This window comes from Mus caroli, unplaced genomic scaffold, assembly GCF_978045245.1.
Source record: "Mus caroli unplaced genomic scaffold, Mus_caroli_1 scaffold_8, whole genome shotgun sequence".
Taxonomy (NCBI): Eukaryota; Metazoa; Chordata; class Mammalia; order Rodentia; family Muridae; genus Mus; species Mus caroli.
Window position 1 is genome coordinate 54,351,069 of NW_028227263.1, and position 17,012 is coordinate 54,368,080.

The 17,012-nt window shown below is 40.3% G+C and overlaps 1 protein-coding gene across 19 annotated transcripts in view; it reads right to left on the minus strand.

Annotated features, from left to right (window-relative positions):
• Dlg2 (discs large MAGUK scaffold protein 2) overlaps positions 1 to 17,012 on the minus strand; it is a 2,003,181-nt gene that overhangs the window by 324,663 nt on the left and 1,661,506 nt on the right. For all 19 annotated transcript variants that reach the window (XM_085841537.1, XM_085841534.1, XM_029479404.2 and 16 more), the window contains one exon: positions 13,702 to 13,858. In XM_085841537.1, the coding sequence (XP_085697663.1) occupies positions 13,702 to 13,858 (157 nt within the window). The remainder of the gene's footprint in view (positions 1 to 13,701; positions 13,859 to 17,012) is intronic.

Here is a 17,012-nt window from a genome sequence, read left to right on the forward strand (position 1 = left end):
CACTACTGCAAATTCTAATACTGTAAATAGTAGAATAATGATAAATGTAATGGTAGCAGTTGGCGGCCTGATATTTATTAATACTAGAGTAGCTCCTGCAGTGAGGTGCATTAATAGGTGGCCTACAGTAATATTAGCTGTTAGTCAGACTGCTAATGCTATAGGTTGAATGAATAGACTAATTGTTTCGATAATAATTAATACTGGAATTAGTGAAATTGGGGTTCCTTAGGTTTGATTAGTACGGGAAGGATTTAAACCAACATTTTCTGGGAATGAGCCCAATAGCTTAATTAGCTGAACGTACTATGTTAGGATAGGGTGTATTGGTAGCACAGAGAATTTTGAATTCTTAGGGGTAGGTTCAATTTCTATTATCCTAGAAATAAGAGGATTTAAATCTCTATAATTTACTCTATCAAAGTAACTCTTTTATCAGACATATTTCTGTATGTATGGTAGGATGCTTTCTCAAAAGACCAGGCTTTGATAGCTGCCTGCGAGTGACTAACATTAAGTTTCAAGACTCAGGACATAATCCTTGAGAGATTCTTATTAGAAGGAATGCCTGCAAGTAGTTTCACCTGAAGCAGAAAAATGCTGTGGGCCTAGGATAAAGGAGGGAGTGATTCCCTTCTAACAACTTCATTGCTTTGCAGGGAGGTCTTGTCATCCCCCAAATCACATCTGCCATTCATGAAAAATGCGATGCCTGGGGTGCAATCTAGGAAGCCACAACTCATCTATTAATACTAGAGGGTTTTCAGCCCAATTCACTCCCTTTCCCATGCCATGTCTGAGCACAGAGGCTATAGGGTGCATCTTAAGTGATTCAGAGGATTGAAGGAAAACCTGAACGGTTTGGTGGAAGATTTCACAAGCAAACTTCTGAGGAAAGGCTCCTTCAGCTTCTATTTTGCACCAACTATGTTACCCTTTACCCACATGTCTGTGTGTCTGGCACTGGCTTAGGCCCTGGGATGCAGTGATTAGCAAGACACAAGCAACCCTGCATCTCTGTCTGTAGAGAAAAAAATCACATAAAAGTCCCCCCAACTCAGAAAAATAACCAAATAAACAACCAACCTTCCCCCAAACTGGAGACATAGGGAAGAGGAGGGCAGTCATTTCTCCCAGTATCTGAGTCCTACCTAAGGGTCTGTTTTAAAATCTAACTTCTTCCACATCAAGTAAATCTCTCTTCCTTGAACTCTTGATGTTCCTGACTTTAATAACTAGTCCTCTAGTGGATCATCTCAGACACCAGTTTCCAGAAAGCTATTCTTTGTCTTTATTTCTCTACCTGCAATTTGATCTTTACAATTAAAATGTCATAACAAATGTTAATCAGGCCATGCTTCAAATATAATTTTTATTCCTCTCTCCCTTGTATGGTTTATAATTTAATTAAAATATTCACTAAGCATCAAGAATTTCAGGTTAAGCAGTTTTCAGCCCATGATTGTTTTGATTGCAAATTAGTTTTTGACGTTATAATTTCAGAGCATGAACCTCTTGATGGGAGTTTCCATGGAAACAATGCAGACAGAATTTCCTGCCCATGAATAATTTTATCACCTGGAGCTGTTGTGCGGCATCTGCCTATGCTTCTCTTCTATCTAAGGCTTTCTTCATTTCTCTTGTATGCTAGCCAAGTTCTCTATGCTTCAAAAAAATAATTATTCCGGCAGAAGACCGCTGCTCTGCCAGAGGCCATGCTGGCATCCAGGAGCCCAGGATGGTACTGAATGTATAATTTCTCAACTATGGAAAATATGAGGATGTAATAAGAATTATGTGAGGGGCTACTTGGACCTAAAAGAATAGAGAGAGTCAGCTCCACTATGAGCCAGCTTGTTGGACAGATATTAAGGAAGAGATAAAGAGATTTGGGAAGTAGTGATCGCAGGGCAAGATCCCACCCAGCTACATTTATTGTTTGTGCTTAGAAAGGCAGGCAGATTGCTGAGTTCAAGGTCAGCCTGGTAGAGAGCTTGTTCAGGCCCAGGCGTCATGGAATGGTGATCTCAGAGCTGGATCCCATTCATCTAAATTACTGTCTGCTTACAGAGGCAGGCAGATCTCTGAATTCATTTACAGTGCTTAAAAAAATTTTTTTTTTTTTGCTGTCTTTTTCTAAGAATAGAGAGATTAGGGTCATGGGATGTTGACTCAAGGGATAGTCAAAAGAAAACCTGGAGTAAATGACTGAATTGATATGTAAATGAAAGACTGGGTTTTGGTCTGCAGAGAACCCAGAGAGAACTGCTTGGAGAATGGACGCAACTCTTAGAATTTCTTTACAGCTCTTTTAGAACTTTGGTAACAGGATTTCTGACTTGGTCAGAAGATCCAAGGAATTGTTCTTCTGGTGGCTTTTTTGACTTTAGTTGGCAAGCCCATGTGCTATCCAGAGAACTTTTAGAATTTTTTTCTAGCCCTAGAGAGCTGTCTCTGGCAAAGAGCTGTCTCAGACAGAGCTCTATCTGGAAAGCTATCCCAAACAGAACAGGCTGTCAGCTTGTAGCCATGATTTCACTTTGAGTTGTTCTTTTGCCACTCTCAAACACCCCTTCCTCAGGACTTCCTTTCCAAGCTGAGGCTGGTTCTTGGCAACGGGGCATTCAGTAAACCACAAATTATCAAATAAGATTGTAATTATACACACAATATTTTTCACTTCTGCATCTATAGTTATATAGTCTGTCCACTGCTGGATTAACTCCATTCTCATAAAATGGTTAGTAATGTGCTTGCAATGCAAGCATGAGGACATGGTCTGGATCCCTAGACTTCCTGTCTAGGACCCAGGTGTGGTGACCTCACAAATCCAGATGTGGTTACATGCTGGGACTGGGGAGATACAGACAGATATCTCAGTCTTCCTAGATGACTAGCCTGGCCTAATCAGAGAGTCTCAGGCTAGTGAGAGATCCTGTCTCAAAAAACAAGTGGGGCAGCGCTTGAAGAATGACAGTTGAGACTTAACCACCAGCCTCCATATATGCAAGGGCACACTCACATCTGCACTTAAATATGAACCCACACCTATTCACCCACACCTGCGCGCGCGCGCACACACACACACACACACACAGAGCAATTATCTGTATTGACTGTCATTCACTGAGGGCAATTAGATGGAAAGGCAGTGGGAACTTATGGAAAGATTGTAAGTTGCAGAATTATATGACTGAAATTGGTGTGAAAGATTTATAAACGAAGCAGCACTGACTTTGAAGTTGGGTAGACCAATACACTTACTGTGTGACTTTAGGCAAGTGATGCAGCCTTTATGAATCTTAGAACTTACATCTGCAAGACAATAATAGGCAAACCATGTCTGTTCCCAGTATTTAAGATGATTTTCTCATCTTGTCTACTCCTTTCATTTTTTTTTCAGGCTTGGGTCATTGTAGGTCACTCCAGAGCAATTTCTATTGTTTAAGAGGTAATTATGATTCTTAACACTGAATTGTTAGGTCTAACAATTGCTTTTGTGGAGCTTGGCAAGCCCAAAGATCTCAGATCTTTCTTGTTTGAAAATAATCCAAGATGGGAAGGAAAACATCTCTGCCTCATTAGAGACACTGGATGGGGCAGATTTCTTTATCCCCATCTCGGGCAGGGGCTGAGAGCTAGTTAGCATCCTATACCAGAGAAGGAAAGGAAGAGTTAGCCTGGATGCAAATGGGCTTTGGTGATGCTGTTGGAGTACCCTCAAGCACCTAGCCGCTGCAGGGTCTCCTCTCTGGCCCCTGAGCATTTCCTACAACTTTCTAAGGTTCTATGAGTTATCAATTACTTCTCTAGCAAATTCATTTTTCTCATTATTATTTCTTTATATTACCCAGAGCTGGTGACATTTGCTTGGATCGAAGAACTCCAGCAGGTAAATTCTCAGGTAAATTCTCCATAGGCAGGCTGCCAACCGAGACACTCAAGAGCAGAGAGCAGCACTGTTAAGCATCTGGGGGTGACAGCACGAAGCTAGTTCTTGGGGTCAGTCTGGCTCCAAACTAGAAAGTCACAGTTTCTTCTTCTATAAAACGGAAGTTATCATTTCTCAACATATCCTCAAGATCCAATAAAGGTGAGATGGTGACCACCGTGAGAGAGGTGTGAACATGTATACATGACATAAATGTAAGTGCTATTAACTAGTCAGATTATTAAGAGGTAAAACCAAAGTGCCGCCAAGTGACTGTGTTTTAGTTGATGGCCACTCCTTCCCTCAGAGGAGAAATCTGTTAGTAAGCTTTGTCCTTTGTCTGGGATCAGCTATCACAGCACATTCTGAATGTCTACCATGAGGAATTACGTTGTATAGAAACTGTTACTCATCTAAATGGACCTCAAAATTTATTTATTTTTATTTTATATACATTGGTGGTTTGCCTGCATGTGTGAAGGGGTTGAATCTCCTGGACCAGAAGTTATAGATAGTTTCGAGTTGCCATGTGGGTGCTGGGAATTGAACCTGGGACCTCTGGAAGAGCACCCAGTACTCTTAACCACTGAGCTATCTCTCTAGCCCCTGACAACCCACACCTTTTTTTTTTTATTATTAGATATTTTCTTTATTTACATTTCAAATACTATCCCGAAAGTTCCCTATACCCTCCCCCCACCCTGCTCCCCTACACACCCACTCCCACTTCTTGGCCCTGGCGTTCCCCTGTACTGGGGCATATAAAGTTTGCAAGACCAAGGGGCCTCTCTTCCCAATGATGGCAAACTAGGCCATCTTCTGCTACATATGCAGGTAGAGACACAAGCTCTGGGGGTACTGGTTAGTTCATATTGTTGTTCTATCTATAGGGTTGCAGATCCCTTCAGCTCCTTGGGTACTTTCTCTAGCTCCTCCATTGGTGGCCCTGTGTTCCATCCAATAGATGCAATAGATGCTTGTGAACATCCACTTCTGTATTTGCCAGGCACTGGCATAATCTCACATGAGTCAGCTATATCAGGGTCCTTTCAGCAAAATCTTGCTGGCATATGCAATAGTATCTGCAACCCACACCTTTTAAAGAAGAGAATAAGCTATAAGCTGATTTAAAAGAAAAATCAAATTTTTAGTTACTTATGTAGCATAATATTTATTTTTTCCCCCTGACTTATGAGATTTCCTATTAGTCAACAGGATCTGTCTGAATTGGCAAATACTTTCTCATCAGTGTGATGGTTTGTATGAGCTTGGCCTAGAGGGTGGCTGGATTAGAAGGGGTGACCTGGTTGGAATACGTGTATCATTGTGGGTGTGGGTTATAAGTCTTTCATTCTAGTTACCTAGAAATGAACATTCTGCTAGCATCCTCCATATGATGATGTAGAACTCTCAGCTCCTCCTGCACCATGCCAGCCTGGATGTTGCCATGCTCCTGCCTTAATAATTGATTGAACATCTAAAGCTAGCCCCAATTAAATGTTGTCCTTATAAGAGTTGCCTTGGTCATGGTGTCTGTTCACAGCAGTAGAACCTTAACTAAGACATTGGCAAGGAAGTTTAAAGTTTTAGTATAGTCTGAATTTTTAGAGCAGACAGGTCCAGGCCATAGAGATCCAGATAATACCACAGAGAGTTGATCTAGCTTTTCTAAGGGCCTTTGATGGCCTGAGTCCAAACCCACTAGAGGGATACAGAGGTAAATGAGAGGATGTCTTGATCTTGAGTGATACTTCCAAGGATAGTGATGCTTGGAAGTATCTTGGAGCACACAGGCACAAAGGCTTCCTAGGGGGTTCACACAACTCTTCATAAATGCTCTATTACAGTAGGTGTCAAATGTGTGTGTGTGTGTGATTTTATCCCAACAACCGAAATTTGAGTGTGGATAATCTCAGATGTAAGTGAAGTGCCACATTCAATTTCCTTTCTGAAGTTTTGAGTTGTTATAAGGCTATCAGTTTGAAATCAGAAGCAATGGCAGTTCAAATACCATGGTCAGTGCGGACGATCTGTATGATCACAGGCGCATTATTGAATTTCTTTGAACCTTCAAGTCAACCAAGTGTTGGGAGGGGGGGGTAATTGAAGAGTCTGTGTAGTATTTAACACAGTGCTTGGTGTGAAGGGCTTGTTCAACTGGTGTTAGGTATTTTATCTCAGATCCTCTGTTATTTCTTCTGCCTCTAGGCCGCCTTTGTAGGAAAGCAGTCCTCTGTACAAATCTCCCCATATTCCTACCCTGGCCCCAGTGGCTCTGGCACTTTCTATTAGCTTTTCATGTTGGAAATCAGCATGTGTCTGTTTCTTCAAGAGGCACTACACTCACCAAGGACATAAAATACACTTTTATATTCTGTTCTCAGCACTCAGTCACTTTATTCAATTAGTGGGTGTCCTCTAAGGAATTCACAGTATAAATCTTACTTCTCCCAAAGCAAACATATGTGAGAGTTTTCTGAAGATCCATTTAAGGCAGAATTTCCAAAACACATTTCATATGATAATCATCTGTGTTCTAGGGGTGTGTGTAGGAATCCTTAAATTCAACAGGACTAGAAAACACTTTCATGGTCTCTCTTTATTTCTGCTGGGTTTTTCTGATTCATTGCTGTATCGTGAACACTTTTCATGGAGTCTTTTCACAGATCTACATGCACATTGTAGAAATACCACTTTGAGACAAAAATGGTCCCAGTTTCCCTGAATTGAATTTTGGGCTTTAGAAGGCGATTGACAGCTGAGTCTTTCAGCGGGCATCCTCTGGGATACCTACCATAGGTCATGTTCATTGCTGTGTTATTTTTTTGTGGACTCTATTCACTGGAGCTGTGTTATGTATGCTAATGACACACTGAATAAGTGTCCTTAAGGAGTGTAACTGGAAAAGAGTAGTGTTAACTTTGGTTCTCACTGCCCATTATGGTTATTGAGTTGTTTTGTTTTGTTTTCATTTACTATGTGTTACATGGCTAGAATTTCATGCCAGAGAATGGCAGATGTTTCTCCAAGGAAGCATGGTGAATCTAGTTTGCCAGTCTTTTTCTAGATAACAGAAGATCCTCGTGTACTCAAAGCTCCTTCTCCAAGGAATTCTATAGCATGAGAGAGCCCAGCACATTCAGGCTGCTTCTCATTGGATCTTGAGGATATGTTGAGAAATGATCACTTCCATTTTAGAGAAGAAGAAACTGAAGTGATTTTCTAGCTTGAAGCCAGACTGACTCACTCACAGCACTAGCTTCCTGCTGTCACCACCATATGCTTAGCAGTACTGCTCTCTGCTCTTGAGTGTCTCAGTAGTAACCTGCATATAGAGATCTTGTTAGGGTAGTTAAATGCTTCTTGACAGCTGACCAGTAACTGTTGTTCTGTGCCTTCCCATGTCACACAGAACTGGAATCTGATACCTACTCATAATCCTGCAGTTGTGATATGAGGATTGTATGGATGGACTGTAGGATTGGACCCAGACAAGAGGTATTTTTAATAGCACACTAGCTAGAGGTGAAGGAAAGCCAGGGTGGCTGAAGTATGAAGAAGAACTATAGATGGGGCTATATTGGCTAGCCTAAGCCAGACACTTTATTACCATGCATACCACATCAACATCTAAGGACAATGGAAAGCCATAGGAAGGTTTTAGAGAAGGCAAGAAAGGCTATGATACAATTTTAAAATGACTTTCCTTTCCAGAGGCTAGAAGGTTGTATGTGACTGGGGGCATTTGTATGCCCTTGGCAGCCAATAGGAATAAAGGACTCTTATGATAGAGCTGACTGCTAGGGGTTAAATGCCTATTTAAGTGTCAGAGGTCATATGTTGTAAATTAATTCCTTAAATTCATATGTTAACCGTATTTGGAAGTTACCAGGCCATTGGGAGGGAATTAGGATGGGATGGGGCACTCATGTTAGCATTAGTGGCTTCACAGAAAGAGGCACACATTTTGTAAGCTTGCACATTTGTGTATACTTGCACATTTTGTATTCTTGCATATTTTCAATGCTTGTTTTGTGTTGTCACATGATATTCTCTTTTCTGTTATAATGCAGCAGGAAGGCCCTCAGGAGATGATGACTTTGTGCTCCTGGATTTCCCAGCTTTCAGAACATGCCTGCTTTCCGTTTTTCCCCCTTAGCAAAGCACTGAAGCAAACAATAACAAAAGCATTTCTGTCTTTCTTTCTGCAGAAGTAATGCCCAAGAAGGTCAGTGTGCTGGTTAATGTATTTGCCTGATGAATGCTTTAAAATCTGTCCCAAGAATACTTTAAGAAGATGGTTCGGTGATTGGAATTCTTTCTACAATGAATCTCTAAGAAGTAAAATATATAAGGGGGGAATTAGAGAGAAAAGATCACCTAAAATAGATATATAGAATTTAATCTAAGGTGATGGCTTTTAAAAATCTTTCATTATTGTAACATTATTGTAGTTGTGATGGGAAACAGGAATAAACCTCCACAGTGGAACCTGGCTAGGTGCTGCTTTAAGTCACCAGGCAGTGCTCAGTTGATGTGCACACACTAAACACTAGATGGCACCCACCATCCTGAGTCTGAATGAGGAGCAGAGGGAAGGAAATGACATTGCTCTGAGTTGAAAGCAGAGGGAGGGAGGGTTACTGGAGAGGTTGGAGGGGGCTAGCAAGATGGGGGCAGGTGGGTTAGGGGAGGGCAGTGGAGGAGGGGGGCAAGTGCGTTGGTATATGTAAATGAGAGTGTCATTACATTGTATGCTAAATTAAAAAAAAAATAGAAAAACCAACATAAGGAATGGTTAACTTTGGAACTATAAAAATATCTACCCCACATGTCGTTTCACCTTACTGTTCTCCAAGGTACTTGTTATGTAAGGGTTTCATGGCTAAAGAAGTTTGAAAAACCATTACTTTATCTGAATCCAGGACATCCTCCTAAGAGCACACTGGTTCACAGATATTTTGACAAGTTCTTCAGTTGAAAACATTTGGTGCTAAGTAACTATGGTAACAACCCACTATAACTATTCTGTGAAACATTTCTTTTTGTGGGGGATAAAGATCTTGTCTAAACCCCATCTGAAAGAAGGAACAATCGAGGCCATATCAATTTTACCTTAGTCATGATTATCTGATACTTTAAAAACATCAGAAATATCTGTATTACAGAGTCCTTTGGCGAAGCTCAGGAAATGTTATAGACAGAGGGCAGAAAGATCGAAAGAGCCAGAAGTTGGGAGGACTGTTGGGAAATAGTGGCGTCTAGTAGTAACTTGTCTGCCACACTCAGGAATTCATTGCAGCTGGAGTGGCCCATAAAACCTGCACAAGATCGAGCCAGTCATGGCTGCTGGGGAAGAGTCATTTTTCTGTAGTAATAGGTTTCTGGTAGAATGTCAATGCTCCAGTGGGTGGCCTCACACCATGAATATAATTGGGTTATTATTTTTTTTTTTTAAAGAAAGAAAAAAAAGGAAGATAAGTTGGGAGTGACTGGAATTGGCCTAGGAGAAGTAGGAGAAGAGGAGAGGTGGCTTGGTGAAAATATATTGTATACATGTAGCAGTTCTCAAAAAGTAAAAGCAATTGTATTAAAATCGATTTTAATTTAGAGCTGATAACAGTAATAGCGAAATTGAATGAAGATTTCCCATGTGACATGTAGCATTTTAAATGGAGAGAGAGAAAGAGAGGAGAAGAGAGACTAAGAGAGAGAGGGAGGAGCAGGGGGGGGAAGGAGGGGGGACACAAAAGCTAGCACACTAGAGCTGTCACACTGTAAGCCATTATCAAACACATTACTAGGAAAGTCTATAATCTGGATGGTGGAGTTATCTGGATGGCAGAGTTATTCTGGAGTGGATACTCTGCCTTTGATCCTAAGAATACTGTTTACTACACAGCTTTCTTATCTATGAAGAGTGCCTGGGATCCAAATGTACCCCAAACCCCCTTCCCTCCATCTGAACATTCTAGGTTACTGTTAACCTAGAATAATTTGTTAACTGAATAACTTGGAAATGAATCTTACATGACCTGGTGTCATGTACAGAGTTTTTATTTAGCTTTGATGTTGCATATGTAGCAGAGGATGGCCTAGTAGGCCATCAATGGGAGGAGAGGCCCTTGGTATTGCGAAAATCATATGCCCCCATATAGGGCAATGCCAGGGCCAGGAAGTGGGAGTGGGTGGGTTGGGAGCAGGGTGGGGGGATGGTATAGGGGCTTTGGGGATAGCATTTGAAATGTAAATGAAGAAAATATCTAATAAAAAAGTTTCTGCTTTATGTTTTCTAGGAATGCACCTCTTGCTCTTACTGTCCAGTTTAAGCTGTGGGTGCAAAATTCTATATCTTCCCCCTTCCACTACTTATAATTCTAATCTTCATTTACTTTCCATCCATTATTTCATCAGTTTCTAATTTTTTTTTATCCAATAGTTACCCAATAAAATCACAGTACTTAACTTGAAGTTAGATACTTCCTACTGAAAGTTAAATAACTCAAGCAAGATAAAGAGAAAAAAGTTCACTCTTCCTCTCTAATGGGAAATAATTTCCAGATGATATTCTCTGCCATCGAATGCTTTTCCAATCATTGTGCATAATAAAGAGAATACCATCAGATCTCCAGAGACTGTCATGTCCCATGAATTGTAATTTTCAAGACTATAATTCTGCTTGGTTGCCATACTTGATTTGGGGTCTTAATATTAATATTAAACACATCTATTTTAAAAAGCAGAAATACTTTTGAGTTATTTTCCTTTGAATCATCTACTATTAGCTTCTGTACTTCTCTTTATCGTATAGAAGAAAAACAAAACCTATGGCTCCTTAGGTCTCCTACATTGCTAGAAGTAGAGAATTTGATATCACCTTTGTTTTATCATCCTTGAACTGAGCAGAATAATGTGTGGTATGGTCATAAGATTAAATCAGCAATAAATATGGCCCAAGTAAAAAGTACCCCATATATTAGTGCTCTAGTTTCTAACCACAGCATGCAGTCAAAGCAGCGAGCATCAAAGTAATGACTGTATTCTGTTGGCAGAATCTTGAAGACTGCTGTATATATAGAGGACTCCTACTTTGGGTCAACACAAGACTCCAACTATATAGCCAGGAGTGATGGAGTTGAGGAAATCATATATCCTTTCAGATTCTCTTTCCAGTCTGAAAAGTGGGAGAAAAAGGAACTTACCATGACTGTTGGCATCTCCCTAAGGATGGACACAGCTTGGTTCACATGAAAGTGTTTCTGTCTCAAAGTGTGCTGTGACCATGTGAGTTCTGACAGTGAGGAGGTGGCAGGATGCCTACCCAGAGTACAGATTTCCTTTGGGATGATGGAGGATTTCAGAATTGGATTCCCAGGCTATAATGACCTCTTTTGAGCAAGTTCTATGAGGCAGTCACTGTGCCAAATGTTGAGAATAAAAATTCCTTTAAGACATGAAACTTTGTCCTTCAGAAATCTTGCCAGGTAATGAAGAAATAGTCATGCAAACCAATATAGGCAATAAGCCTGAATAGCTGCTTGGAATATTGTATGTCATTTAAGAGACAAAGACATAGTTCATCTCTTGGATGGCAAAAAACGATCCTGGTATAAGGCCTGACATCATATCTCTTAGACTCTGTATCTGGTAAGCTGCAAGCTCTTGGATGGCAGAGATATGATTATGTAGGAAAGCTATGGTCACACACAAGGTGTGGCTAGGCCATCCATGTAGACTTCTGGGTATTTAGGTCTGTGTTTAGGTCAACTGCTGTGAGCTATTTAGGGAAACTATGTGTGTACATGTGCATGTGTGTATGTGCATGTGTGTATGTGTGTGTGTGTGTGTGTGTGTGTGAGAGAGAGAGAGAGAGAGAGAGAGAGAGGAGTATAAAGTATGGAGAAAGAAAGAGGCAGCAATAGAAATGGGAAGATATTTGCTCATTTGTTTAAAGAATTAAAAGAATAGCTAAAAAATTAAGGTGGGAAATACTTGAAAAATTCTGTCTATAAATCATAGCTATAAAGTGAAAACATTTTTTTCTGAGAACATAAGGAGAACAAGAACTATGTGTTTTATTGAGTTATGAACCATAATCCTCTATAAGATCTAGGATCCACATATAATTCTCTATTATTTACATGATTATTAGAACTCTAATATGTTTATAACCACTTGCAATGGATTTAACCATCCACCACACCAGGGAGGGAGCGTTATATAATGGAAACAGTCAATAAATACATGAACACACAGAAGAAAGTAAAAGAAAGCAAGATACAAGGAAAAGAAGAACAGAGCAAGAGAGGATAGGGCAGTGAGGAAACTTCACTCATTTTTTTATAAATAGAAAATTAATTGTACATATTAGCTTGTACCAATCTTGGGGAGCCTGATTCTCACATATAAATATGGGGAGATACCTTTTGAGGTGAAAATTAATTTTATAGTTATGAAAGATAAAGAAGTTCTTGAAGTCTACGTTACTGAATAGTACCTGTAGTTAATATTGTATATATTGTATATTAATTCTCTTTGTAGTGTGTGTGTATGTGTGTGTGTGTGTGTGTGTGTGTGTGTAGACCAGAGGTTGACTCTGGTTGTTTTTCTCTGTCATTCTCCCCAGAGACTTTCCTCTTTCCACCTTCTGAGCACTGGGATTACAGATGTGTGTGTCCCCCACCACTATTCCTGGCTTTTCTAATGAGTGCTGGGATCTGGACTCAGGTCCTAGAGGTTGCAAACAAGCAGCTTACAGATTGAGCTATTTATCCAGCCCCATTTAAAAGTTTTTAATAGGCTTGATGTTATTTAAGAATGTGATAAGTGATAACACACAGATAAAATACTAGGAAATACTATCAAAAATGGTACATTATGGTTAGAGATTCCTAGAAATGCATCCACTTCTAGACACATTCAGATGTATACACTAAGTAGGTCCAGGTTTTTCTTTATCAAATACCTTTGTAAAGTGATCTTGAAGTTCACTTTAATAAATTTATTAGCAAATAATATATGCTTAAAATTGTTATTGGTGATTCTTTATCTTTTAAAGTTTTTATTTATTTTGTTGCTGGTAATTCTTGAACTTAGGCAAATTCTGCTCCCTGCCACGTGTCACCCTTGTCACACCCCGTGGCATTCTGTAATTTTTCTCATAAATGTATATGCACCAAAGTATTATAAAACCAAAGTTTTAGGAGTCTGGTCACAAGTTCTGGGGAGATTGTATTTTAATAAGCAAGCAGTATACCATTTAAATAAAGCTTCTGTTACATGCAGGTACACATCATAATCTAAAAGAAGATGCTAGAACCTCCACCTGTATCCAGGAGAAGTGAAGTGACAAGCATCAGGTACCTATGAGCTATCTAAGCCACAGTGCTCTGGAGGCTGTGACACATCTCCCTTTGTAATGAAAGTGATTTCTTCATGGATGATGGTAGATGCGGACAGAAAGGACAGTAGCAGAAGATGGCCTAGTCGGCCATCACTGGGAAGAGAGGCCCCTTGGTATTGCAAATTTTATATGCCCCAGTACAGGGGAATGCCAGGGCCAAGAAGCGCAGTACAGGGGAATGCCAGGGCCAAGAAGCGGGAGTGGGTGGGTAGGGGAGCAGGGTGGGCGAGGGTATAGGGAACTTTCGGGATAGCATTTGAAATGTATATAAAGAAAATATCTAATGAAAATAACTAACTAACTAACTAACTAACTAACTAAATAACTAAATAAATAAATAAATAAATAAATAAAGAGATATACTCACCGACAAGATCTGGTCTCCTCTCTGGAGCTCCCCACTCAGGTCTGCTGGTCCACCGGCCAGAATGAAGGATACAAAAATACCTTCTCCATCTTCCCCGCCCACAATGTTGAAGCCCAGGCCAGTGGAGCCTTTGTGAAGGACTACCTTGCGGGGCTCCCTGTAGAAACAAATGGAGAACTCAGCTCACAGGGTGACCCTACCAGATTTTCAGATGCTGCATTTTTTTTTTTTTTACTTTGTTGTAATATGTGATACCACATGTTCACTACTTACTACAACTACAGTGGCTTGCCACAGTAAAATACATTTGCAGATTATGAAAGGTCTCATAAGGGTAGAAGGTCTCATAAGGGATGAGAATTTGTCTGAATTCTCATCACAACTATCAACATCCTATGTAACACCATTCCTGAAACACCAGTTTTTCTGTCTTAAAAAAAGTGTTGTGGCTGGAGAGATGGCCCAGAAGCTAAGAGCACTGACTGTTCTCCAGATGTCTGGAGTTCAATTCCCAGCAACTACACGGTGGCTCACAATTATCTGTAATAGGATTCGATGCCCTCTTCTGGTGTGCTGAAGATAGGAACAATGTACTCATATACATAAAATAAATAATTATTTAAAAAAAAAAACCTCTGTAAGAGTATTGATCATAAAGTATTGAGCAGACTGCAACGGCTAAGAAATAAAGGGGAGATTTTGATAGGAGAGGAATCAGATTGAACCTTGCAGGCAGTGGAATGCCCTAGAATCTGAGTCACCAAGAGTATTTAAATGAAGAAGATTAGCAAGTGGTCACACATACTGTTGTCATCTAAGAAACCCAGGTGTGAAAGAGTGACAGCTGGAGAAAGGTTGACAACAGTGAGGATGAAGACGAAGAAGAGAGGAGAGGAGACTATGACGTTGGAGAGGGTAAGAGAGCTAAGTAACTGGCAAAAGAGAAGATGGGCATTATTAGACATTCCAGATCCAGCTAGAGCTCCCATACCCCTGTGCATACATTCTGGTGCAAATGGAAACAAATGTGAATTGAAGTTCCCAATGAAATCAAAACTTGAAACCAACCAACCAAATCAATCAAAACCAACCAAACCACAACTTTCAGATTCTGGAAGGTTGATTCATTCTCTCTCTCTCTCTCTCTCTCTCTCTCTCTCTCTCTCTCTCTCTCTCTCTCTCTCTGTGTGTGTGTGTGTGTATTAGTGTTCATGTGTGTTCCAGGGACAAGCAAGCATGTGTGTAGAGGCTACAGGTCATCAATCTCAGGTGACATTGCTAAAGCACTGTCTGCTTTAGCTCTTCTGGCAGTATTTCTTAATGATTTTGAACTTACTCTGAGGGTTAGGCTGAACGGTTAGAGAGCCCCAGGGATCCAGCTGTCTCTGCCCACAGTGCTGAGATTGCAAGTGTGTGCCATCATGCCTGAATTTTGTTGTTGTTGTGGGTCCTGAAGTTTTAACTCAAGTCAGATGTTTGCTAATTTAACAAACAGGTTCTTAACCAAGTGAGACATTTCTTCTGCTCCTAATTTAATTTTCTTTTAAAATTATTATTATTTTATCATTTGTGTGTGTGTGTGTGTCTGTGTGTGTGTGTGTCTGTGTGTGTGTGTGTGTGTGTGTGTGAAGACCAGCGATTAGCTTTGGGAAGCCAGTTCTTTTATGTTACTATGGGTTCTAAGGAGCAGCCTAACATCAGCAGGTTAGTGCAAGTTAGTTAACCTTTACCAGCAGAATCATCTCACAAGCTTTTCCTAAACAATAGTTTTAACAAATGTGTTATGTCAGCCGAAGTTAGATCAAGGAGCCTTTCTATCACCTACCTTTCTCTTCTACACATCTCAGTGCCAATAACTAAAGCTCCTTTATTTCCCTCTCAATGATATATGGATAGTAAGGAACATTCCAATATTTCTTTATGCTAATGATATGGAGTGCTTATTTGCATTCACAAGTCCATGCTCAAAATGATATATCTATGTTGCACCTTATTATAAGAGTGTAAAATGCACAGCCCAGCTCGAACTATAAGTAGATATGGTATATAGTTAGAGGCAAATTGACAAACATACTTACTGTACTCTACAACTATATTCTATAAACACTGGATAAGCACTAACGGTACCTTGGACTTTTCTATGTGGGTGTGCTCTCAGAATGTTTCCAAGCTACATGAAAATAATTGCCCTGGTGGATATATGTTGTGCTAATAAACCACCCACCCAGTAACTGAATTTTCTCCCTAGTATGTTAGAAATCTATATTTGGAGAGAATCAGAAAGAAGAGTAGTATGCTGTGATGTGGGGTAGGCCTAGGTTTCACACACTGAGGAGAAAATGTTTAAGAACACTGGTCGTGTAGGTACTCAAGAAAGGATATTGTACCTGGAGGAGGAGCTAATAACCACACCTTAGTGTTCTGATGTCACAGAAGAACCAGGATGTCAATGTGGCTGAACTATGAGTCAGTTCTGTATTAGCAAATGTTGACTGTCTTTTCTCATTTGAGGGTCCTGGTGTTTGGTCGGACAAGACATTTTGGGTATTAAGTTGTAAGGTGCTGGATTCTCTAGATTTTTTCCAGCAGGAAAGTTGATCTGGTTAGCATATGTACATGCATGTTGACTGGGTATTCAGTAATGCCTCCCCAGTAGAGCATTTTCACCCATGGCAACTGGGAGAGTCTGGGAGCTCAGGTCCCTACCAGGGAGGGGAGAAGTAAAGAAATTCACGTATTCTACCTCACTGCCAATGGCTGGGGCAGAAGCCCCAGCTGCTGTATGGGTGCTGCTTGCACTTCCGGACAGGCAAGGGGTTCTAAATGTCTTAGTTATTTTCTTGTTTCTGTGATAAAATATTGTGACAGTATATACACAAGGAAGGGCAGGGGTAATTTCAGCTTATAGATCCAGAGGGATAGAGTCCATAATGATAAGGAAGGTCTGGTAGCAGGAAATAGAACACTCACTCTTATATCCATACACAGGAAGCACAGAGACAAAACAGGAAGCAGAGTGAAGTTATAAGGCCCGAATCCCACCCATATTGACATACACCCCCTATCAGGGCTCTACTCTTTTAAAAAAATACCTTTTATTGATTCTTTATGAGTTTCACATCATGTACCCCAGTCCCACACATCTCCCCATCCCTTTGTTGCCCCAGCAACCTCCCTCACAGAAGAAAATACAAAACAAAACAAAACACAAAAAATAGAAACCATCTTGTCGTGGAACCAGTAGTATGTCCTACAGTGTGTCCCACAGTCTATCCCTCTGTCTACACATCTTTGCTTGCAAATGTTCACTG